The sequence below is a fragment of the Herpailurus yagouaroundi genome, unplaced genomic scaffold (assembly GCF_014898765.1).
Source record: "Herpailurus yagouaroundi ecotype Mexico unplaced genomic scaffold, PumYag 410, whole genome shotgun sequence".
Taxonomy (NCBI): domain Eukaryota; kingdom Metazoa; phylum Chordata; class Mammalia; order Carnivora; family Felidae; genus Herpailurus; species Herpailurus yagouaroundi.
The window spans coordinates 2,528,415-2,549,594 of record NW_024412627.1 but is presented as its reverse complement, the minus strand read 5'-3'; the positions used below and the strand labels follow the sequence as shown (position 1 = coordinate 2,549,594).

Sequence of the window (21,180 nt, the reverse complement as noted above, 5' to 3'; positions counted from 1 at the left end):
GCCCCGAGCTCCCGGTCGCATTCCCCGGGCTGCCGCCTGGGCCATGCCTCTCCCCTCCCCCACCTCACCGGGGCACCTCCTCCTCTCTCTCTGGCCCAGTCATTCTCCTCCCCCCCCCCCCCCCCCCCCCCCCCGCCCCACTGCAGCCACAGACCCGGGCCTGAGCGCCCACGGTGGGCCGGGTGCCCGACCCGCGCTGTCTCAACCCCTCACAGCTGCTGTTACGCCCACTTCCCTTATAGGGACATAAGGCTCTGAGAGGCCTTGCCACTCACCCCCTGAGCGCCGGAGCAGATTCATACCTGGCACCACCAGACGCAGAGCCGGGAGCCTGGGATTTTCTGCGCACTCCCTCCCACTCCAGGGCACCTCCTCTGGGAAGCCTCTGGTGGCCCCGCGGCCTCCTCTCCCCCCTCGTGCCCCCACTGTTCCTACGCAGCCTCAGACAAGGCTGCCGAGGAGGGTGGTGTTGGACTTCATCCCAGGCCCCTGGCCGCTGCCTTCCCAGAGCCTGGCTCAGTCTGTCATCTGGCTTATTTCGCAGTGTCTGTTCCCCACGAGGAGGCGCGCAAGCCTTTTATTCCTAGTGTATCCCCGGCCCTCCGGTGGCTGACGTACAGAAGGGGCTCAGTAAATGCTTGTTGGCTAAATAAGTGGTCTGACTGCCCCCCGTCCCCCTCCTACTCTCCCCCTGCGGGGGTGGGAAGACATCTCCCCTCTCCCTGGGCCGCCACACCCAGTACCTGAGGAGGAATGATGTCGAACAGGTCCCCGGCAGGTGCGTACTCTTGGGCGAAGACGTAGCAGTCCTCGGTCTCAAAAACCACGTCAAAGACCTTGATGATGAAGGGGCTGGAGGAGAGGCTGCTGGTGATGCTCACCTCCCGCAGGAAGTTCTTCAGCTTGGTCTTGTTCTTGTTCACAAACTTCAGCGCCATTTTCGTGCCTGACGGGGCAGGAGCCACAGTGGTGAAGGCTCCTGTCCCCGCGCTCCCGCGCATGACGTTCCCAGGCCTGCCCGCACAGCCCGTCCCCGCCGCGGGGCAGCGTGTGTCTGTCCTCCTCTTACTGGTAGCAAACTGAGACCCGGGGAGGGGAAAGGACTGGCCAAAGGCCAGGCAGCGAGTCGGGGGTCAGGCCGGGTCTCCTGCCCCGGTCTGCCGGCCTCGGTGAGGATGGCCTGCTGCTTCCTCCACTCTCCCCTCTCCTTCCTGACGTACAAGATCCTCCTTCACGTCTCGGTCTCCCCCCACGCTAGAACGTAGCCCCCTGAGCGCGGGAATCTGTCTCGCTCGTTGCTGTATCTCCAGTGCCTACAACAGTGTGGCTCACAGTAGGTGCTCAACACATGTTTGTTACATGGCTAAGGAGGAATTAGACACTGAGAGGTGAGGGTCTGCAAGGCATAGGTCCCTGACTCTGCACTTGGGCAGCCATCTGTACCCACTGAGGGTGCAAAGCCGTGTGACGCACACGTGTCCACAGGGCCCTTACCTGTCACAGGGCCCACTCTTCACTTTGCACTCACAGCCCACGCCTCATAATGACCCTGGGAGGTGGGCCAGCCCTAATGCTATCCTATTTTTTTTTTTAATTTTTTTTTCAATGTTTATTTATTTTTGGGACAGAGAGAGACAGAGCATGAACGGGGGAGGGGCAGAGAGAGAGGGAGACACAGAATCGGAAACAGGCTCCAGGCTCCGAGCCATCAGCCCAGAGCCTGACGCGGGGCTCGAACTCACGGACCGCGAGATCGTGACCTGGCTGAAGTCGGACGCTCAACCGACTGCGCCACCCAGGTGCCCCTAATGCTATCCTATTTTTAACAGAGGAGGAAACCTACGCACAGAGAGGTTAAGTCACTTGCCCAAGGTCACACAGAGAGCAAGTGGCAAAGGTCAGGCAACCCCATGTCCAGTGTTCCTCCCGCCGCTGTCAGTGGGCACAGAGCCCCGCCCCCCGCCCCCCGCCCCAGGTGTGTGCAGCTGTGAGAGCTCACGAAGTCCCTGTCCCTGACTGGCTGCATGGGCACCGCTGTGAGGCTGTGCTGTGGGGAAGGCATCATGCTCGCGGGGAAGTGAGAAGATTCTGGAGCTGACTTCTGGGGTCTTGCCCTGGCTCACAGCCTCTACAGCTGCATGAACTTAGCTGAGCGATGGGTCTCTGGGTCTCTGTGTCTTCATCTGAGAAATGGAGATGGCCATAGTGACCTCCCAGGGACATCTCCCACCCCTCCTGAAGCATGGCGCCGTTTCCAAGGACGCACCCTTGGGCTCTGTCCACTCCGCTGGGGTCAACTACCCCCCATGGGCCAGTGATTCCGCAAACACCACTGCCAGCCCTGACTTCTCTCCTGAGCTCCCGATGTCCCGGGGTCATGCCCTTGGCCCCAAAGCAGCCCACCCTCCAGTCTTGGCCCCGGGCCCCGTCTCAGGTCTCCCTGGGCCGCTCAGGCTACATCTCTCCACCTGGACCACGAGCTCTGTCTGCCTGCTGACCCCTCGGCTCCGGAAGCGAACACCCACGAGCCCCAGGCAAGCCCCCCCTCCCCCGCCCCCCAGCCTTCACACCCGCCGCCGGCAGATGCTCACCCGTGCCCTTGTAGGCCACCAGGTCGACCTTCCCATAGGTGCCCTTGCCCAGCTCCCGGACGAGTTCGTAGTGCTTGGTGACATCGCTAGCGGCCAGCGTGCGGAGGGTCAGTGCCTGCATATCTTCAGTGAGGAGCGGCACGCCTGCCCCCAGCCCAGGGGCGGTCCCCGGCCCACAGCAGGGCAGGGAGCGGGGTGGCTCGGGCTCCGGGCAGCCCACGCTCATCTTCTCCCTGTTGTGGGGGGCGCAGCACCAAATGTCACATCAAGCCAGGGCCCCCTGGCCCAGCCACCCGCTCCTTCCCCGGTACCTCGGGTCCCCGGATGCCAGGCTCAAGATGACCACACGGGGGCGATGAGCATCTATCCCCTTTCCCCAAGGCTTCAGGGCCAGGCCCGAGCCACACTCCCTGGAGACACGGTCCCTGCCCCCGCAGTCCCCACTCGGGTACCACTGGCCCGTCTGTCCCAGGCTGTCATCCGGACACAGCCTCAGACAAGGCACACGTGTTTACGTCACACAAAGACACTCCGTGTACCAAGTTCACACGGCCGCTCCTGTCGGCAAATACTGATCACCACCTGCTGTTCGCCAGGGGCCTGCTGCTCAGAGCCCTGGGCCCGCATCACTAAACCAACAGGTAAGAATCCCACCCTCGAGGGACTTAGGTTTTGGGGAGGAGATGGGCGATAAACATAGTGAACGCGTGAATTACACATTATGCTACAAGGTGTTACGGGCTTTTGAGAATGTAAGGCAAGGGGTGGGGAAGGTGCTGTCTCAGGGCAGGGGTCACGGTAGCAAATTCCTCAGCCAAGCAGGCGCAGACAGAACTCTGGCGGGGTGGTGCAGATGTCCCCCGCTCCCCCAACAGCCTTACGCCCCTCCCCCTCCCCCAGACAACACAACCCTGCTCAGGTATACGCGGCTACAGGTGGCGTCCCGGGCCCCACCTCCCTCCCACACCCGCTCCGCCCCAGACCCAAGGCAGAGCCCAGGCCCACAGAGACCCAACCCTCCCCTGCCTCACCCTCCACACCAGGCCCACAGAGACCCAACCCTCCCCTGCCTCACCCTCCACATTCACAGCCTGACTGACCCCTTCGGTATCCGCACAAGCTGCACCCACCCGTCAGAGGCACCGAGTTTGTCCCCAGACGGTGTTGGGGGGGCAGGGAGCTGCTTCGGGGAGAGTCCGGCGGGGGGCGGGGGGGGGGGGCCGGGTGAGAGTGAACGCCCACCTGGGGCCTGCATTTCTTGTCTGTCAAGTTGGCGGTGGGGGTGCTGGGAGCGAAGCTTCCAGGAGCAGGTGCGCACGTGTCTGTGCGTGTACCCGCAGGAGAGGCCGGCACCGAATCCTCCATACGCTGAGCCCCGGGAGCCTGCCTCCTGGCGCACCTCCCCTTACTCCCTCCTACCTCCCATCCCAGGTGACTCACCCCACACTTCCCCCAGCCCCCACCCCTGCAAGACAGCCCAGGGGTCTTGGATAGCCGACCTGGAGCTAGCCACCCGGCTTTGAATCCTGCTCTGTCACCTGCTAGCTGGATGGCCTTGGGCAAGTTACTTCAGCCTCCCATGCCTCAATTTTCCATCTAGAAAAAGGACGTATTAGTGCCTTTTCTCTACGGGCTGCTCAGCCGTGGAGCGCTTGGTGCCTGGCACACGTAAGGGCTCTGTAAGTGCCCCGGAGTGGTGTCGTGCGTCCTGCGTCCCCTCCGGCTGAGCCGGCCACAGGCTGCTCTCGGGAGCCCCGCATCCTCACCCCGGCCCAGCCGCTCCCCTTCCAGGCCCAAACCCTCTTCTCCTCCTCTGCCTTCCCCTTCCCTCTTGGCACGACCCAGCCTCCCACTTCACACGGAGAGGAGGAACATCAGGAGGGAACTTCCTGGCCTCCCACGTCCTCCGGCTGGCTGGGGGAGCAGGGGGCCCTCCGCCCCTCCTCCGATTTGGCTCCTGCCCCCTCTGCTTCCTCAGGATCCTGCTCCCCCACTCAGCCCCCTTCCCCTCCATTCATGAGCAAGCCCTACTCCATAGAAGCTTCCCCCGCTGTAGGCACTGCCCTTCCTTCCCTAATTCCTTTGGTCTGAACGGATGCCAGGAGTCTGTCTGAAACACCACACGAATGCCCTCAGTCTGCAGCCTGGATTAGCCCATTTCATAGACCCCCACGGGGGAGGGATGGCGCCAGGCCCACGGACACAGGGTCCTGCTGCCCCTACCTCTGCCAAGCTCCTTGTGCTGAACCCGACTGGGCCGTGGCACCTGTCACCCGGTCTCTGTGTGGTCCCAGCTCCAGCCAGACGGCACCCTGTTACTGTAGCCGCCGACTAGGCTAAAGTGGGCGGCATCTCCCCGTGGTGGTCTTTCCTTGCCTTCAGGGCTAGAGAGGGTCACTGGTCCCAACCTCTGCCAAATATCCCTCCCTGCCCCCCACCTCCCCGTGGGGAGAATTCCGAGTGAGGAAACCCAGGCGATCCGCTTTGAGGCAGCAGGGAGGGGTAAGGCTGTCTCTGGGTGAGCGTCCTCAGGCCCCCAGGGGGTCCGATGAGTACACACCCTCTTTGCCTTGAACTCTTCCCCCTGCCGGCCAGTGAGATGCTGGGCTGCTCTGCTGACCTACTTCTCTTGATGATTGTGGACTCCCCGAGGGCTGCTGCGCTGGGCAAGGCCATGGGCGTGCAGGCACATATACGCACCCGTGTGCAACGCTCCCGCTTTGGGCTTTGGCCCTGCCAGTCCTTTGGGGCTGTTTCTCCATCTTCTGGGAGGTTGACCGACTGGCAGCTGCAAGTTGCTAGAAGCTCTTTCTCCCCCTGTCCCCTCCTCCCTCACCCGGGGGCTGTGGGGTACATGGCTCATCCCTGCTGCTTTGGCCGCCGAGTTGCACTGCGCAGGCAGCTGTCTGGGTCGGGGGTGCAGCCACAGTGGGGTGGGTCTGGGTCCCACATTTGCCCCCTGCACTCCGGTTTAGCCCTTGCTTTGACCACCACCCTGCACTGCGTCTCTGTGGCTTCAGTGCCTCTCTCAAGTCTCCTCTGCCAGTCCCGCTGCCCGCCTTGATCTCCCCCTGCCCCACAGCCAATCTTCTCTTTATCCTCAGGCCCCACTCTTCCAGGAAGGCTTCTCTGCTGCCCCGGGTGCCGGGTCCTGCCTCTGCTGAGTCCCAGGATTCACATAGGGTGTGTGTGGCTCTGTCTGAGGGTTCCTGTTGAAGATCTTGGGGTGGTCTCCACTCCGTCCCCTGTCTGTCCCCATCAACAGGCCAAGAGCTCTCCGGGGGTAGTGGCTACTTTCTCCCAACCTTTCTTAGTTCCTAGGGCCCAGTTTTGGGGGTCCCCACTACTGGCCCCTCCCTCCTTCACAACCTCCCTCTCCCTTCAGGCCTGTTCCCTGCCAGCCGTCAGCAGGCGACAAGGAATTAATCTACACAGCCCTCCCCGTCGCTGCGTCATAGCCCCAGGTACACACTGCCTCTGACCCAGTTACGATGCATGTGACTTAAGAGGCACAGTGGGGAGCGAAAGAAACAGCATGGGCCTTGGGGCTCAGCAGGCTTGCCCTTGATCCTGCCCTGTGCCGCTTTTTAGGTGGGTGACCTTGAGCGAGTCACTTGTCTGGGGAAAATAACAACAATGGCAATAGCAAGGAACTAACGCTGAAATGGGGCTTACTACCTGCCGGGCCCTGGACTCAGGATGAGCTCATCTTATCTTCCCAATTCAACGGGTAGGTGTCATCATCACCCCCATTTTAGGGCTGAGGAGAACGAGGCACAGAGAGCCTGAATAACTCGTCCAAGGTCCTGCAGCTCACGTTGGGACTGGCTCCAAAGCCGGTGCTCTGAGCCACTGTTTTCCCCAGTCAGAATGGTAGAGCATCTCATCCGGATGCCTTGGTATCCAAGTGGGGAAACCGAGGCCCAGGAGAGAGCAAAGCCTGAGCCGAAGACGCCCATGCATTCGCTCAGCTCCTGCTGGGAGGTGACCGAGTGGCAGGCACTGTCCAGGCGCTTCACGGGTATTAACTCACAACAGTAGGTAGACCAGCAACTTCCTTCAGGCGGGGACTCCAGGCCAGAGAGTAAACTAAGACACATCCGCCTCCCCGAGTGGTCGAGGGCACATACACCTGGCATCGGTGGGAACTTGACCTGAAACTATTTTGCCTTCATCACCATTGCCTCCGCTTGAAGGAGCGGCTGTGGACTCGGTGGCTGTGAACTTTCCAGCAGCGGGCAGTGGAGGCCCCTGGCCGGCCCCCTGTTCCTCCCATGTAGCTGGCCCTACTATCCACACTTCAGCTGACTGTGCCATGCCGGGGGACCTCACGTGCCTTGCACCTCAAGTGTGTGTGTGTGTGTGTGTGTGTGTGTGTGTGTGTCCTCGCTGGCCCCGAGGGAGGCCCTTGGTTTCCGGTCTGTGTGGCTGAAGGCAGGTGGGTGTCACCCAGCCTTCCTGGCAGCAGTTGTGGTTCTGGCCCTGGGGGCTGGGTCTTCTGCCACACGCCGGGAGGGCTTCCCAAGCAAGAAACAAGACCGAACCGCCTACCACTTCCTGTTGGCAGGTGGCTTGAGCTGGGTGCCTCTCTTACGAAAACCATACCCAATGCACAACCCAACTCAGAGCTCCTTTGGAGCCTGCCTTCCCTACCCTCCCCCACCACATGCACACACACAGTGCCAGCTTGGCAAAATGTCACTTACTGAGTCCTCATAAGAACCCTGAGAAGAAGGGCAAGATGCTCCCTCTGTTTTTTTTTTTTTTTCTTAAAAATACAGCTATATTAGTACACACCACAAAATTTACCGGCAGTAGGCGTACGATTCAGTGATTTTAGCAAACGTCCGTTGCCGCAATCAAGCGCTGCTTTCTGTGTTATAGATGAAGAACCTAGGAGGTTGGTGATTTACTATGATTCTGGAAAAGACAGCCACTGTCCACCAAAACTTTGTGTTCCCTCTTTTATAATACAGAGCTGCTGCTGGAGGGTGGCTGTCGGCAGGGTACTGCATTTCCTGCCTGCCTTGCATCAGGATGTGGCCATGTGACCAGTTTTCCCCAATGGAACGCAAGCAGCGATGATAGATGTGACTGTTTTTTAGGACTGGGAGGAGTTCCTCCATTCTCTCATCGGTCCTAAAAGACAGTGGAGCTACAAGATAGGAAGGAGGAGCCTGGGTGCCTGGCTGTAGGTCTCCTGGCCGAGAGGATTACCCACTCTGCGTTTTATGGGAGCCAGGAGTGAACGGCTATTGTGTTAGGCTGCTGAGCTACAGGGGCTTGCTTGTTACAGCGGCTAGCGCTACTCTAATCCAAGGATTATGTAGCAAGGAGGCCAAAAAGGTATGATTTGAACCTCGGTTTGTCCACTTGCCTGGAGGATGGCCAGTCTCAAAAGAGAGGGGGGCCTGCGCGTACCCTGTCTCCTGGGAGGATAACAATACTGGCAAATGTTTATTGAGTGTTTCCATATGTCGGGTGCTGTGCTAACCACGATGGATTCAATCATTTAACAGTTACAAGCCTGGGCAGCAGGTTCCCCTATCATTACCCCATTTTACAGAAAGGACTACTGATACACTGGTGGGCTAACTAATTCGGATTTGAACTCAGGCGTCAGGCTTCAGGTCCCGTGCTCTCATGCACCGCGTCCTCTGAGGCTCCTGAAGGTAAACCCAAGCAAACAGCAACCTAAAATGAGACCGTTGTTACAGTCCCAACAGGGAGGACATGTGTTCTCCATCACTGGGGGAGAGAAGCAGAGAGTGGGGAGTTGGGGGCGGGAGGTGAGGTTGGATCAAGTGATATCAGCCAGGCCTTTCTTACTCTCACTCGTGGGGGGGGGTGTCTAAGATTCTCTGTCCCCATAGTACAGGCAAACCCCAAGAGTATCCTTAACAAAGCTCTGGCCTAGAAGGATTCCATCTGCAGACGATTGTTGCTGGGTGGGTCACCTCCTTGAGTTCGTCTTATTAAAAGCCGTGTGAAAAAAGCAGCCGTAAGGCATTATTTCAGGTACTGAGTGGGGACAGGGAGCCTGCTTCACTCTGCTTCTATGTAAAGCGAGGGGGTGGAGGCTCATTCCCCAAGCCTCCATGCCGAGCCAGCTCCCGATACCCCCTGGCCCCCTTATCTGCCTCCAGGCTTCTGCCTCTGAGGCCTCCTTGTCCGTGTCTTAAGACCACATCAGACCCACTCCTTGTCTTGCTTAGGAATTTTCAGTGGCTTCTTAAGTCGGCCTGTGGTGCTTTTTTCCTGCTCAGCATGAATTTCCCTTTCTTCAGGGAATGGCCCCTCTCTCAGGCCACGTGGTTCAGTAAGGTGGTCTCCATCTTGGCTTAGGGGCAGGCCTGACCTGGGCCTAGCTGGCCAGCACATCCATCCCACCAGCCAGGTCATGTGACCGGTTCACAGATGAACCTGTGACCAAAGGTGGCCCACTGGGATCTGGCCCTAGGACTCTGGCTGCAGCTGTCAGGAAAGGGATGCCTCCTGATCCCTGGGATGCAAAGCTGGAAGACCCAGGTCTGGAGCTGCTGGGGGGCCAGCTTTGCCACCATGCGGGGAGCACCTGCCTGAGAATGAAGCAACAGAGAAGAAAAGCAGAGCTGTAAGGTGGAGAGGTTTCTGATGACTCGGGGCACCTGGATCCAGGCATGACTAGAGGCAATTATACTCCCGACCGTTTGTTTCATGCATCGATACATTTCCTTTCTGGCTTGAGCCACTTTGAGTTGAGTTTACGTAACTTGCAACCTTAAGATTCCAGATAAGTATACCTGCTCGGGCCCGGGCACTGTGTAGGGTGCTGGCACGGGGCGAGTAGGTTAGATAGAGTGAAGCATCAGGTAGAAGGTGTGAACCTACACTTCAGGAAGGCAGATAAAGTAAGGAGTCAGGTGACCAGAAGTCCGAAAAGCCAACGTCAGCACTCCAGCACTTCCAAGCAGGGCATGGCAGTGGGGGTCAGGGTGGGTTCCTGGAGGAGGTGACACACAAATGGGCTTTGAAGGCGGCTGACAATCCAGTAAGAAACCCAAGAGCTCCTTGAAAGCAAGCCTCATGCTTTAGTCACCTTGGTGTTCCTAGCACTTAGCCAGGGTGTGACAAATGGCAGGTGAGTAACGCTTTCCGTGTTGGGCAAGTTGTAAATTTGTGTCTCTTGGCTTTCCTGAACGTGACCCTGAAGGCACAGTTATTTCCTCGGGGGCTTGTGTGAGGTAGCATTGGCCCCGTTTTAGCGATGCAGAGACTGATGGCCAGAAAAGAACAGTGATTTGCTCAAAATCGCACAGAAAGTCAGTGGCGGGGCGGCACTAGAGGCCAAGGTGCAGGGTGAGGTGCGCTCTCCCCCCAACAGCCAGGGCCCCAAGCTCAGCAGAGATGGGTGTGGCTGGGAGTGCCACCGGTGTGGACAGAGTGGTGGGAGGTACGAGGATAATGATGATAGCGGCACAGGGGAAAGTGATATAACTGCTAACACTAAGGATCCCTGTTGTGTGCCAAGGGCCTCACAAAAATTAACTCGTCTAAGCCTCCCAACATCCTACGACACAGGGACTATACTTCACCCCAACTTACAGATGAGAAAACTGAGGCCCAGAGCAGTCATGTTACTTGATCAAGATCATCTGGTCAATGGCAGAGCTGGGATTCAAATCCAGGCATTATCGCTCCAGTGTCCGAAAGCCTAACCACTGTTTCATTGACCCTAAATTGATATAGTACAGATTATCACTCATATTCTCAGTATGCCAATGCTTTGCATTGCTGCTGTCATCCAATCTTCACAGCAACCCCATTTTACAGATCGGGACACTGAGGCTCAGAGGGGGTCAGTAGCCTGCCTAAGGCCACTCAGCCGGTAAATTGCAGAGACCAGGACTGAACACTAAAGTTCCCCTGCTCCGCTCCTCTCCTCTCCTCTCCTCTCCTCTCCTCTCCTCTCTCTGGCCCCAGCCTTCAGCACCACAGGTGAGGACAGCACCCAGGCGGGCCCAGTGCTAAGTGCAAGGTTAGGAGAGGCGGGAGCTGGGGAAGCAGGCAGGGTGGATGGACCACCGCAGACCTGGAACTCAGGCCTCCAGGGCTGGAAAAGGATGCATGGGTATACTGCCGCTGATTTAACCAGACCCCTAATGGGTTGTGTTCAACTTTTTTTTGCTACTACAAACAATGAGAAGCCTGCACATAACTCATTTTGCTGTGTGCCGACATGTCTGTAGGCTCAATTCTAGAAATGGGTTGCCAGGTTAAAGGTTGAGTGCGTTTGGAATTTCTGTAGAATGTTCGATTCCCCCAGAGGGCTGTGCCACTGGCCTTCCCCCAGCCGTGTAGGAGAGAGCTGCTTCTTGGTGGAGCAGGGCAGCGGCCACCAGCTCCTTTGCCCTCTCTGGGCTTCTGTATCAGAAATGTGGGGTGGTGGGGGGGATATGAATAGGTTTCTCACTTGCTTGTTATTTGCATAAAGTAACTCTGGAATCAACATCAGACATCAATAAAGGTGCTTGACCACCCTTGGCACTCACTCCCACCTCCTCCTTCAGCTACTGCGGTAACCTCCTATCTGGTCCCCCCACCTACCACAATCTATTCTTTTTTTTTTTAAGCTTTTAAATGTTTTTATTTATTTTTGAGACACAGAGACAGAACATGAGCAGGGGAGGGGCAGAGAGAGAGGGAGACACAGAATCCGAAGCAGGCTCCAGACTCCCGAGCTGTCAGCACAGAGCCTGACGCGGGGCTTGAACTCACGGACCGTGAGATCATGACCTGAGCTGAAGTTGGACGCCCGATCGACTGAGCCACCCAGGCACCCCTACCACAATCTATTCTTGACCCAGCGGCCAGGGAGTCTGGCAGAGCCTACTCAGGTCGCATTGTTCCCACCATCAGCTCCCATTTCATTCCAAAGTCCTTACAAGGGGCCTCAACTTACCCCTCTAACCTGTCTCCTCCCTCCCTCTGCTCCACACACACACCGGTCTCCCTGCTGTTCCCCCAAACGCGCCAGCTCCCGTCCTGGGGGCTGTTCTCTCTGCCCTTAGATGGCTCCGTGGCTCCGTTCTTCCCAGTTCTGCTCAGATGACAGCTTCTCAACCAGGGCTACTCTACTGCACTCCAGTAATCCTGCTCTAGCTGCCCCCAGGGGAGGGTATCACTCTCTAGCGTGTTATATAATTTACTGACTGGCTCTATCGATTGTGGCCGTCTCTCTTCCCCACCAGAACTTAAGCACTAGGAGGGCAGGGACTTTGTTGGGCTGGTTTTGTTCACTGCTGATCCCCCAGCAGCTAGCACAGTGCCTGCACATCACAGGCACTTAATCGATATTTGGTGAATGAATGAATGCATGAATGCACACCTCCCTGGGGAGAGGCGTGGGAACTGAGTGACCAGAGGCAGGGCAGGAATGAAACTTTTCACTAGGATTTCACAGTCCTCTTGGTTCTAGGGAGTAAAAGGAACTAGGCTCAGTTGGTGGTCGAGGCGAAGCCAAAGGAAAATGCAAGGGGAGGCCATGTGCATCCACCTAGGCTCAACAGCCCAGGGTGGGGATCCCCTGAGAGGGGCCAGAGGAGGGGTGGCCCCCGGGAGCCTCCTTGACACCCCACCCTGAGCAGAGCCCTCTCTCTGTCCCCACGGCAGGTGCCGTGGTCTGGCTCTCAGCTGTTCACCACCTTCCCTAGAGGGTGTCCTTGATCCTCTCATTTGTTTGCCCCACTGAAGAAATCTGTTCACACGTGGGTCCTCCTATCTGCTGCCAGAGAGTGGGGAGACTCAGAGCCTGGTCCCGCTGGCCCCAGAAAGAGGCCTATGGGGTGCTTGGAAAAGCACTTGCCCCTGCTGCTGCCCCCAAGGAGCTCTGGTCAGCCACCTGCCTTCCCTTCTCTTCGGTCTTCCAGTCTATGAAATGAGCTATTTAGTGGTTCTTATCCCTTCATCGGTCACCGAAGGTTCACTGCCCTCTCCTCTGAAAAAGTCCACAGCCACCCCATGCACACTTGCATGTACGACATCGGTGGGGGGGGGGGAGTCAGAGCCCCAGGGAGCCCTCAAGAGACTCCAGATAAGGCCTCTCCCTCTCCTTGGCCTTTCAACACAAATATAAACTCTAGCAAACATTCTATTCTGGTCAAAAGGAGAAAGAGAAGAATATTCTCAAATCACTTCCTTGTCTTCCCCCTTGTGCAAATTCCAGCTCCATCCCTTCTTGCTGTGTGACCTGAGGCAGGTGGCGCCACTTTCCTAAGCCTCAGTTTGCCCGTCAAGAAAATGGGGCTGTGAATGCCCACCTAACGTGGTGGACCTCTGTAAGAATTAAACGGGCACTGGCTGGACAGAGGGGCCTGGGGCCGTGGTTCCGTCGTGGATTTGGCACAACCTTGCACCACCTTGGGTAAGACCACACTCTGACTTTGTCTCGGCTTTCTATGCTGGAAATGGGGGCTCTGCTAAATCTCACCCCCTGAACCCGCCTGAGCCACAAGGGGCTTTGGGGGCCATCTGACCCAGCTTCCCCATTTCCCAGGTGAGGAGGCTGAGAGAAAGAGCTGGGACTTCAACAAGATGAAGCAGGCGAAACTGGAAACGACCTTCTGGCCACTGCCCTCCCCACTAGGGGCAGCCTAGGGTTCCCCTCGCTGCGAGGCTCGGCCTCAGCCTCCCCTCCCAGCTGGTGCAGTCTGCCCCTTCCCTGGGGCACATCCTTGGCGGTTATCAATAGCCTGTGACGCTGTCTGCCTGCAGCTGGTGCCCAGAGCTGGAACAGGCTCTCCGCTCCTTTTTGCCCTCCCGGCCGGACCCTGGGGGGAGGGGGGAGTCCTGGGCCTCACCCCTCCCCACCTGCCTGAGGGCCCAGTCTCTGTGGCAGCCCCTGCGGGTGTGGGAGGTGAGCCCTGTTGCCTGGGTGAGGCGGGCGGCCCAGCACCCGGGGAGTTAGCAGGAGTGGAGGGCCGAGAGCACGGAGGTGGCCTGCCACCGGCTGACTGGCCCGGGGGCCCGGGCTGGGTGTCCACCAGTGGAGAGGTGGTGACCACCGGAGAGACAGCAGGGTGAGCAGAGGCTCCCTGAAGAGACGAGCCCTTCGCTAGCTACGCCCTCTGCTCTTCCCCGAGCCTCTCTACACGGGGTGAAACGAGGATGTAGCCTAGCTCAGGAGACACATTCAGGCACCCCTGGGTAGGGCCACCACCATTTCTCGTCACGGAACTCTGGGTAAGTCACTTGTTCTCTCTGTGCTTCTGCTTCCTCATCAGTAAAATGGGGATAATATGGTACAAGTTAAAGTATTATTAATAACAGCTAACATTCATGAGCCACTTAAAGTATAAGTTCTTTAGGTATGTAAAGACTCATTTAAAACTCACAACAGGGGCGCCTGGATGGCTCAGTTGGTTAAGTGTCTGACTTTTGGTTTCAGCTCAGGTCATGATCTCCAGGTTCGTGAGTTCGAGCCCCACAGCAGGCTCCACGCTGATGGTGTGCAGCCTGCCTAGGATTCTCTCTCTCTCTCTCTCTCTCTCTCTCTGGCCCTTCCCCACTCGCGCTCTCTCTCAAAATAAATAAATAAGCTTTAAAAAATTAAAACAACAAAAACAACTCGCAACAATCTTGGGAGAAGCTATTAGTATTCCCATTTTGTCCCTTAGAGCTCAGGAAAACCGAGACTCGGAGGATGAAAGATTAGGTGACGTGTCCTGTGTCACAGAGCTAAGAAGTGGCTCAGAGATGTCTGTCTGGCTCCAGAACACTCCATGAATACTTGTTGTCGAGCATCTACTATGTTCTGGGATCTGGAATACATTCATGAACCAAACGAACAGCCCTGCCCTCAAGGAGCTCATATTCTAGTTTGGAGGCAGACAATCGTAAGGGTAGGTAAGAGATGTAGGTCAGAGGGCCTAAAGGGGAAAGCAAGGCAGGGAGAGGTGAGGGAATGCTGAGGGCGAGGGATGAGACTGTAGACACTGGGTGGTGAGAAAGGGCCCCACTGACATGACTACAAGCATGCGGATACTGTGGCGAAAGCACTTTCTCGGCAGGGGCTCGGGGAGCAGCGGGGAGGCCAGCGTGGCTGCAGTGGTAAGGGCGCGGCACAGGTCTAGCAACGAGTGACGATGCCGTGTGCAGGGTCTTGGGAGCCACGGCAAGGACCTGGCTGTCACTCTGTGAGATGCGCGCCGAACACCTGACTTGAGCAAACCCTTCCCGAAGCCAACCTGTGTGCCAGACTCTGGGAGGCCAAAGAGATGCTATGAACCTGACCTCGCTTCCACTTAAGAGACTTGGAGTCGAGCCCCCCACCGCCTTCCACCACTGTCCCAGGCGTGGGGCTGAGGAGGAAGGGGCGAGGGAAGTCTTAAAAGCTTCTGGGAAAGTTTCGTGGGCCTGCACTGCAGATGCCTCCGTGGCCCCGTGTGAGCAGAGGCGTGGGAGCAGGACAGCGGAGCGATATGCCCAGAACTGCAGCCAGAGCCCAGGCTAGGTCCTGTCGGCTCCTTTTGGCTGGCCTTGCTCTGTGAATTGTGTGCGAATGGTCTCAAAGTGGGCAGGATGTTCCGTGAATCCTAGATGTGGAAGCGTGAATAAAGACCTTCACCTCTGAGCTTCCATTTTCTTTTTCCCCTGTAAAAGTGGGGGCGAACATTCCCTCTCTGCTCAGGGCCTGTGGGGACTCACGTTCACAGCATGTCACAAACATCCATTCGCTTCATCCTCCCCATGACCCCCAAAGGCACGCATTACCACCATCCCTTTTGGTAGGTGAGAGATCTGCGGCACAGAGAGGTTAAGCACCTTGCCCAAAGTCACACAGCAGGGTCTAGAGGTTGTGCTTTTCTCCACTAAAATATGTTAACTGGGGGCCTCGCCACCCCTCCTGGAGGCACTTGGGAATCGGGGCTGGCAGATAACCTGAGCCCTTGGGAAGGGAAGATCTCTCTGCAGGGCAGTGGGCCCCCCCGCTAGAGAATGGGAAGCCTTCCTTCTGTGATGGGGGAGTCGACAGGCCCAGGGGAGCTAGTCTGGGGTGGAGATGTGCGCAGTCTCTCTGGGGCCTGACCAGGAGGAGGCGGAAGAAGGCTCTGTCTTGTCCAGTCCCCACACCCCTGTCCCTCAGGGCCATCCCAAAGATCAGAGGCAGTTGGAACATTCTCTGGCTAATGTCACAGGGACAGCAGGGGGAGGGGGGGGGTCATTGTGGCTTCCTCTGGCCTGGCCCAGCTCATTTGCATACCCCGCAGGGTGTGGCAGAAGTGACAGAGCAAACACTTGAGGAGCAGGCACTGTTAAAAGCGCTTCACTTGTAACAGGTTCGTCTAATCCTCCCCATAACTCTAGGAGGTAGGAGGTTGGAGCTATTTTCACCCCTACACTACATCGGAAGGAACTGAGGCACGGGACAACTGTCTTGTCCAAGGTCACATGGCTAGGCCCACGGTACAGGTGGGATTTGAACCCAAGGAGTTCGATGCCAGTTTCACCCAAACATTTGGTGGCTCATAGAGGTGGGGAGTCAAAATCCTCGCTCTGGGCTAATGTGGTGCTGTTCTCAGCACTAAATGAGAAAGCATGGTGCACTTGACATTGAAAAATGTTCCACTGCTTCTTCCCAACCCTGATACTCCACGGCTCCCCAAGTGGGGGCTGAGCTGGGAATCTGGACCTGCCCTGTCTCCAGACTGTAGCCAAACTATGTAAGGGCTCTAACTGGACCCTTCAGGCCCACTGCTGCTGCTTCCTGAGACCAGAAAGGGGGCTCAGGGGAGCAGGGGAGCGAGTTGGTGGTTTGGGTGAGACTCAGGATCCGTTGGAGAGGCTGGTCCTGGCTCTGGCCTGATGCCCAATCGCCGGGGGCAGAACGCCTTGGGAACTCAGCAAAAGCCCGGCAGGTGCCTCACCTAGACAGCAGAGGTGGGAAGGAAGACGGCCTCAACTACAGAACTATGGTCAAGCAGTCCTAGATCCCACCCCTTGCCACAGGGTAAGGTTCTGGAAAGGCCCTCATAGACTCTCAGTCTTGAACCCCACCCCATCCTGCCTGGACTCGGACTCGTAGCAGGGCCATGCTTCATACTCTCAGGCACCACTGGCTCTCAAACACTCCCTTCCCCTTTCTCGGGGATAGCAGAAGCCCTGTGGTCTCCCCAGACTGGCTACGGGAAAACCAAGGCTGCATTATCACCAAGGCTTAGTCACCCATTTACCAATGCCCCTTTGAATATAAGAGTCAATAGTTACTGAGGACTTTTGACATGCCAGATCTCGTCCTAGGCCCTCTCTTCATGCTTTAGCTCACTTAATCCCCCTGATGACCTTGAGGGAGATATCATCCTTGTTTTGCACATAAGTCAGTTGAAGCTCAGAGAGGATAAGTGACTCACTCAAGGTCACACAGCAGCTATGTGGGAAACCCTGGCCGAGTCCAGAGGCTGTGATCGCAACCATGGTGCTTTGCTATCTCCTTTGACCTCGGGTTTCTATAGACCTTCATCTAGGAAGACGGCACACTCCCTTCCAGGCCCATGCCCAGTGGCTGGAGCCCAGTGCTGGCCCCTAGCCCCTAGCCCCGCCACTTGGCAACACCCATTGGCTTCATTAATGTTTAGGGAATGTCAATAATTTTGAGGGACTCTTGCGTCTAGGCCCCCATCTCTCCTGCCTGACCAAAACTTAAAGCAGCTTGGACTCAGTCCTAGAAAGTTAGAGCAAAGAGTGAGCTTATAGCAGAGAGAACCTCTAGTCCAATTCCTCTGGATACCTGGGTAAACTGAGGCCCAGAGAGCAGTCCTCCCCCAAGAGTCCTCGGCAGTAGCTGGGCCTAGAGCCTGGGACTTTTGCTCCTGGAACAATTGAAAACAAGTTTTTGGTGGGTGAATCCTTCTAGCACAATGAACGGTCACAAGACAGAGCCTAGGGTAAAAGTGGGGCCAGGCTGGGATGCTGTGGCTAGAGGAATTCAAGTTCACTTCACCACTCAGCCCTGGAGGGACATTGCTCTGTGCAAGTTCTAACTTGACCACGAGGGAGGCAGGGAACACCCGCATGTGCAAAACACACACAGATGAAGGTCACCTGCTGAGCAAACATTTTCTGGCCTCCCCCTGGGCTGGCAAAGCCAGATGCCTACAGGAGGGGGTAGCAGGTCACATAAATGAGTAAGCAGGCCAGTTGAGGCCCTGGGGTGAGCTGGAGGGCAACTGCCCTAAAGAAGGTGGTGACTCTTCAACTCTGGCCTGGGGTTGCCACACCATCGGAGTCTTTAAGAGGCTCCAAAAATCAGTATTTGTATATGAAATTGTATGTGTTTTTTTTTTTTTTTTTTTAACACTGGTAATAAATGCAAACATGAGAAAAACACTGATTGGCTCAAGAAAATGCGTCTAGAAGCTGTATTTTCCAACAGGTGCTGTACAGCAGGCTGGGCTCTAGGATGAACACAGCCATTGCAACCCGGACAAGATAGACCCGGTTCCGTCTCCTGGAGCTCAAGGTCTAGGTGTGGAGACAAGGTCTCACAGCACATGTAGACACGTGCCACTGTCTCCAAGCCGCCAAGCATCAACCAATCCAACCCAGCTCTGCACTCTCTCTCTGGCCAGGTCAGATCAAAAGGGGAGGTGGAGGCAGAAGGCTGTTCCTGAGCCAGCCTATGAAAGGACTTCTCAGGTTGAGGGAACAGCCCCCCAGTGGCGGGAGGGAGTCAGAGGACACCAGAAGTGTAAGAGGTGAGTGAGGAGTGAGGGCTGATGTTTGAGAGGCGGGTTAGGGCCTCAACACAAAGGGCTTGGTCCTGTGCTTTATTCCAGACTCAGTGGGGAGCCACTGCAGGTTAGGGAGGAGGGGAGATCTTACTCCCCGTCCCCTCTGGCCTCTTGATGGTTTTCCCTAGGCATGGTGAGTCAAATCTCCGCAATTTAGCGTCAGGCTCCACTCCCTTGCCTGTGGGTCATATGATAAGGCCCCGGGGCTCCCGGGAACCCATTGGAAATGAACTTCAGAGAGGGAGAAGACACACCTGGGTGCTCCTTGTGGCCCAACTGTGATCTATATACTGCAGAGTGAGTGGCTCACTCTCTGTCATTATCTCTGGGAGATGCCACGCGCTTGCCCAAGGTCACCCGGTCTTCAGAGCAGCTGGCCCCTCCACAGCTTGGGCTGAGGGGGTCTGGCCTCAACTGTCCTTGAATGTGCAGGAGGGGCTGCCGGAGGTCTGGCCTGAAGCACCCCAGCCTCTTCTCCTGATAGTCACATCCTCTCCCTTGGGTCAATGCCAGCAGCAGGTGGGGTGGGGGCACTTGGTATTGGGAACGGCGGAGAAGAGGGATCAGCCTCCAGGCTCAGGGCCCCCAAGAATGCAGCAGGATGAGGATCAGATGCTTCAGGTGTGGGGTCAGAACTGGTCAGCTGGGCCTGACCAGGTCTACCTCCACTGGCCCAACAGAGAGTGGTCTGGGCAAACGAAGAGAGCAGCCCCAGGGTCTTACGACCAGAAAAGACCAGGAAAAGGGGATCAGGATGTCGTGGGGGAAAAACAAACACACAAACCCTTGACTCCGTTGCCTGGCACGTCACAGACACTAGCTAGAGGTTTGTTGAATGAAGAAATGAACAAAGGAACTCCCAGGGGGGCTCCCTGTATATCAAGTCCTGCCTTCCTCAGCATCACTGCCTGCCTGCAGAGGGCTCAGAGAGAAGAGACTGGGGGAAACCCCAGCAGCCCAGAGTGTGTTTCCTCAGCACCGTCCAGCCCCTTCCCAGGATCTCTGATCCAGAATTTCAGGGTACAACATCCCCTGGGCCTCTCGTCTTCCCACGAGCTGCAGGGCCTGGGGTTCGGGACCTTACTGACAGCCAGGCTGGGCCCGGCTTTGTAGAGCCTGGAAAGCTAAAGCAAAAACCTAGAATGGTCCCTTGGCTGTCCAGGACACAATGATCCAACCTGAGGTTTGGCCCTTGGGTATTATGGAGGTCAGGAGGAGAAGGCAGTCTTGGGTTTGCTGGCCCTAGGGCACATGGGGACAGAAAGGTGCCCTGACCTGAAATGGCTTCTTCGTCCAGACTACCTCTCTTCCCCAGAAATCAGTGCCTCACTTTGGAAAGAGCTTGCCCCCTCCTGCAAAGCATACAAAGTATGGCTTGGGGGCGACCTTCCCTGTGGCCTGGGTGGGGGGCAATGGAGTCACAGAGAAAATAAGGGATTCCCACCCATTCTCTCAAACACACCCCTTCCTTGCCCTCTCACAGACAAAGACACACACCCAAAGCCCAGGCCATCGCCCTAGGGCCACGCACCGCAGGCCCCCCTCACCTGTGGACATCCCCAAATCTCCTCCCAGGGGGACTCTGCTTGAAAACTCAGCCCGGCCTTGCGGGGAGGGGTATATATACTCCAAGGGCCGAGAGTCCAACAGCTCCAGGTTCACAGTCTTTTGCAGGGCGTGGGGGGAGGTGACTCTCCACCCTATTCCCTCCTCTCGGTGGCATAAGGGGCTCTGCCACTGCTCCCCTGCGAGGTCGGGGAGCAGCGTCCAAACCCCAGGGCTAGGGGTGGGGGGGTGGGGGAAGGGAGAGGAGGAGGGGGCGGCTCCTCCAGGCGAGACACAAAGAGACGTCCTTCAGCCTCGGCTCCATGGCGACGCTGGGGAGGGGGCAGTGCGCACCCAATACTTCCCTCCCCACCTGGAGGGCTAGGGACCTCGGCGGCCACTCACCTGGGCCCGGCTTACCTGGGCTGGGGCCGCGGGGACGCCGCGGCAGGGGGCCTGGGCGCCGTCTCGGTTTCCGTCAGCCCGGCCCGGGGGGGGGCTCAGGGCGCCACAACCATGGGCTGGGATGAGAAGGGCGCCGCGAGGGGCTCAGTCGCCTGGGTCCTGGAGCTTTGAGGGGGGCCCCGAGGCCTCTTGCTGGTGAGGGATAGCTCTTGCTGTCCTCGGTTCCCTAGATTTGGGGTTCCTGTGTACCGGAACTGGGGGGGGTCTAGGAACCCCCTGATCTAGGGGCGTTCTGAGCTGAGTCTTCGTGTCTTGAGGTGTGGAGTTGTAATGACCGGGTTCTTGACAGGGGGTCCCAGCAATGCCGGAGGAGGGGGTCACTGCGTTCTAGGTCTTGGGGGGGGGGGGCCCGATTGAAGAGGGGGAGTCTTAGCCGTACCGTAGGGAGGTCACTGTCTTCCGAATACGGAGGAAGTCTCCGCTTTCCCCAGCTGGGGAGTAGCTCTCTGTTGGATCTGGAAGGGGTCTCCCGCTTTCTTGGGGGTCTCTGGGTCCTGGATGTGGTGGAGGGGGATCCCCGCGCTCCCCGGCTGCGGGGGCTTGCAGAGTCCCGGCCACCGGCAGGAACTGGGAGGAAGCCCCTCAGCCGCTGGGGGGCTCCGTTGCCGCCGCTACGAGCAGCCCGGCTCTGCGGTCCCGGACCCCGGCCTGGTCCGGGCTCTGGCTGCGGCTCCGGCTCGCGATCCGCCCGGTTCTCGGGCCCCGGCCCCGGCGCCCGCCCGGGCAGCGCTCCATCGCTGCATCGCGGCTCCGCCCTCTGGCCCGCGCGCACCTGCCCGCCAGGCCCCGCGGCTCCGCCCTCCGGCTCGCGC

General features: G+C 57.7%; 1 protein-coding gene and 2 long non-coding RNA genes across 5 annotated transcripts in view; 2 read left to right on the top strand and 1 right to left on the bottom strand.

Moving 5' to 3' along the window:
- Positions 1–650, top strand: part of LOC121022506 (uncharacterized) — a 1,719-nt gene extending 1,069 nt beyond the window's left edge. The window contains exon 2 of the long non-coding RNA XR_005786977.1: positions 243–650. This is a non-coding gene — a long non-coding RNA (uncharacterized LOC121022506). The remainder of the gene's footprint in view (positions 1–242) is intronic.
- The window catches only part of SBK1 (SH3 domain binding kinase 1), a 46,618-nt gene continuing 25,896 nt past the window's right edge, over positions 459–21,180 (bottom strand). Inside the window, exons 1-3 of one of the 2 annotated variants that reach the window (XM_040463691.1) lie at positions 20,324–21,132; positions 2,592–2,824; positions 466–946 (exon numbers count right to left, since the gene is read on the bottom strand). In XM_040463691.1, coding sequence (XP_040319625.1) covers positions 681–946; positions 2,592–2,817 — 492 coding nt within the window. In that variant the 5' untranslated portion in view covers positions 2,818–2,824; positions 20,324–21,132 and the 3' untranslated portion in view covers positions 466–680. Of the gene's footprint in view, positions 947–2,591; positions 2,825–20,323; positions 21,133–21,180 lie in introns of those variants that run through there. The other variant, XM_040463692.1, reaches the window with a different exon arrangement.
- Positions 2,831–8,049, top strand: LOC121022505 (uncharacterized). 2 transcript variants are annotated; one of them, XR_005786975.1, is made up of 3 exons: positions 2,831–3,232; positions 5,696–5,774; positions 5,977–8,049. It is a non-coding gene; the product is annotated as an uncharacterized LOC121022505 (long non-coding RNA). The 2 variants fall into 2 exon arrangements; XR_005786976.1 differs by lacking the exon at positions 5,696–5,774.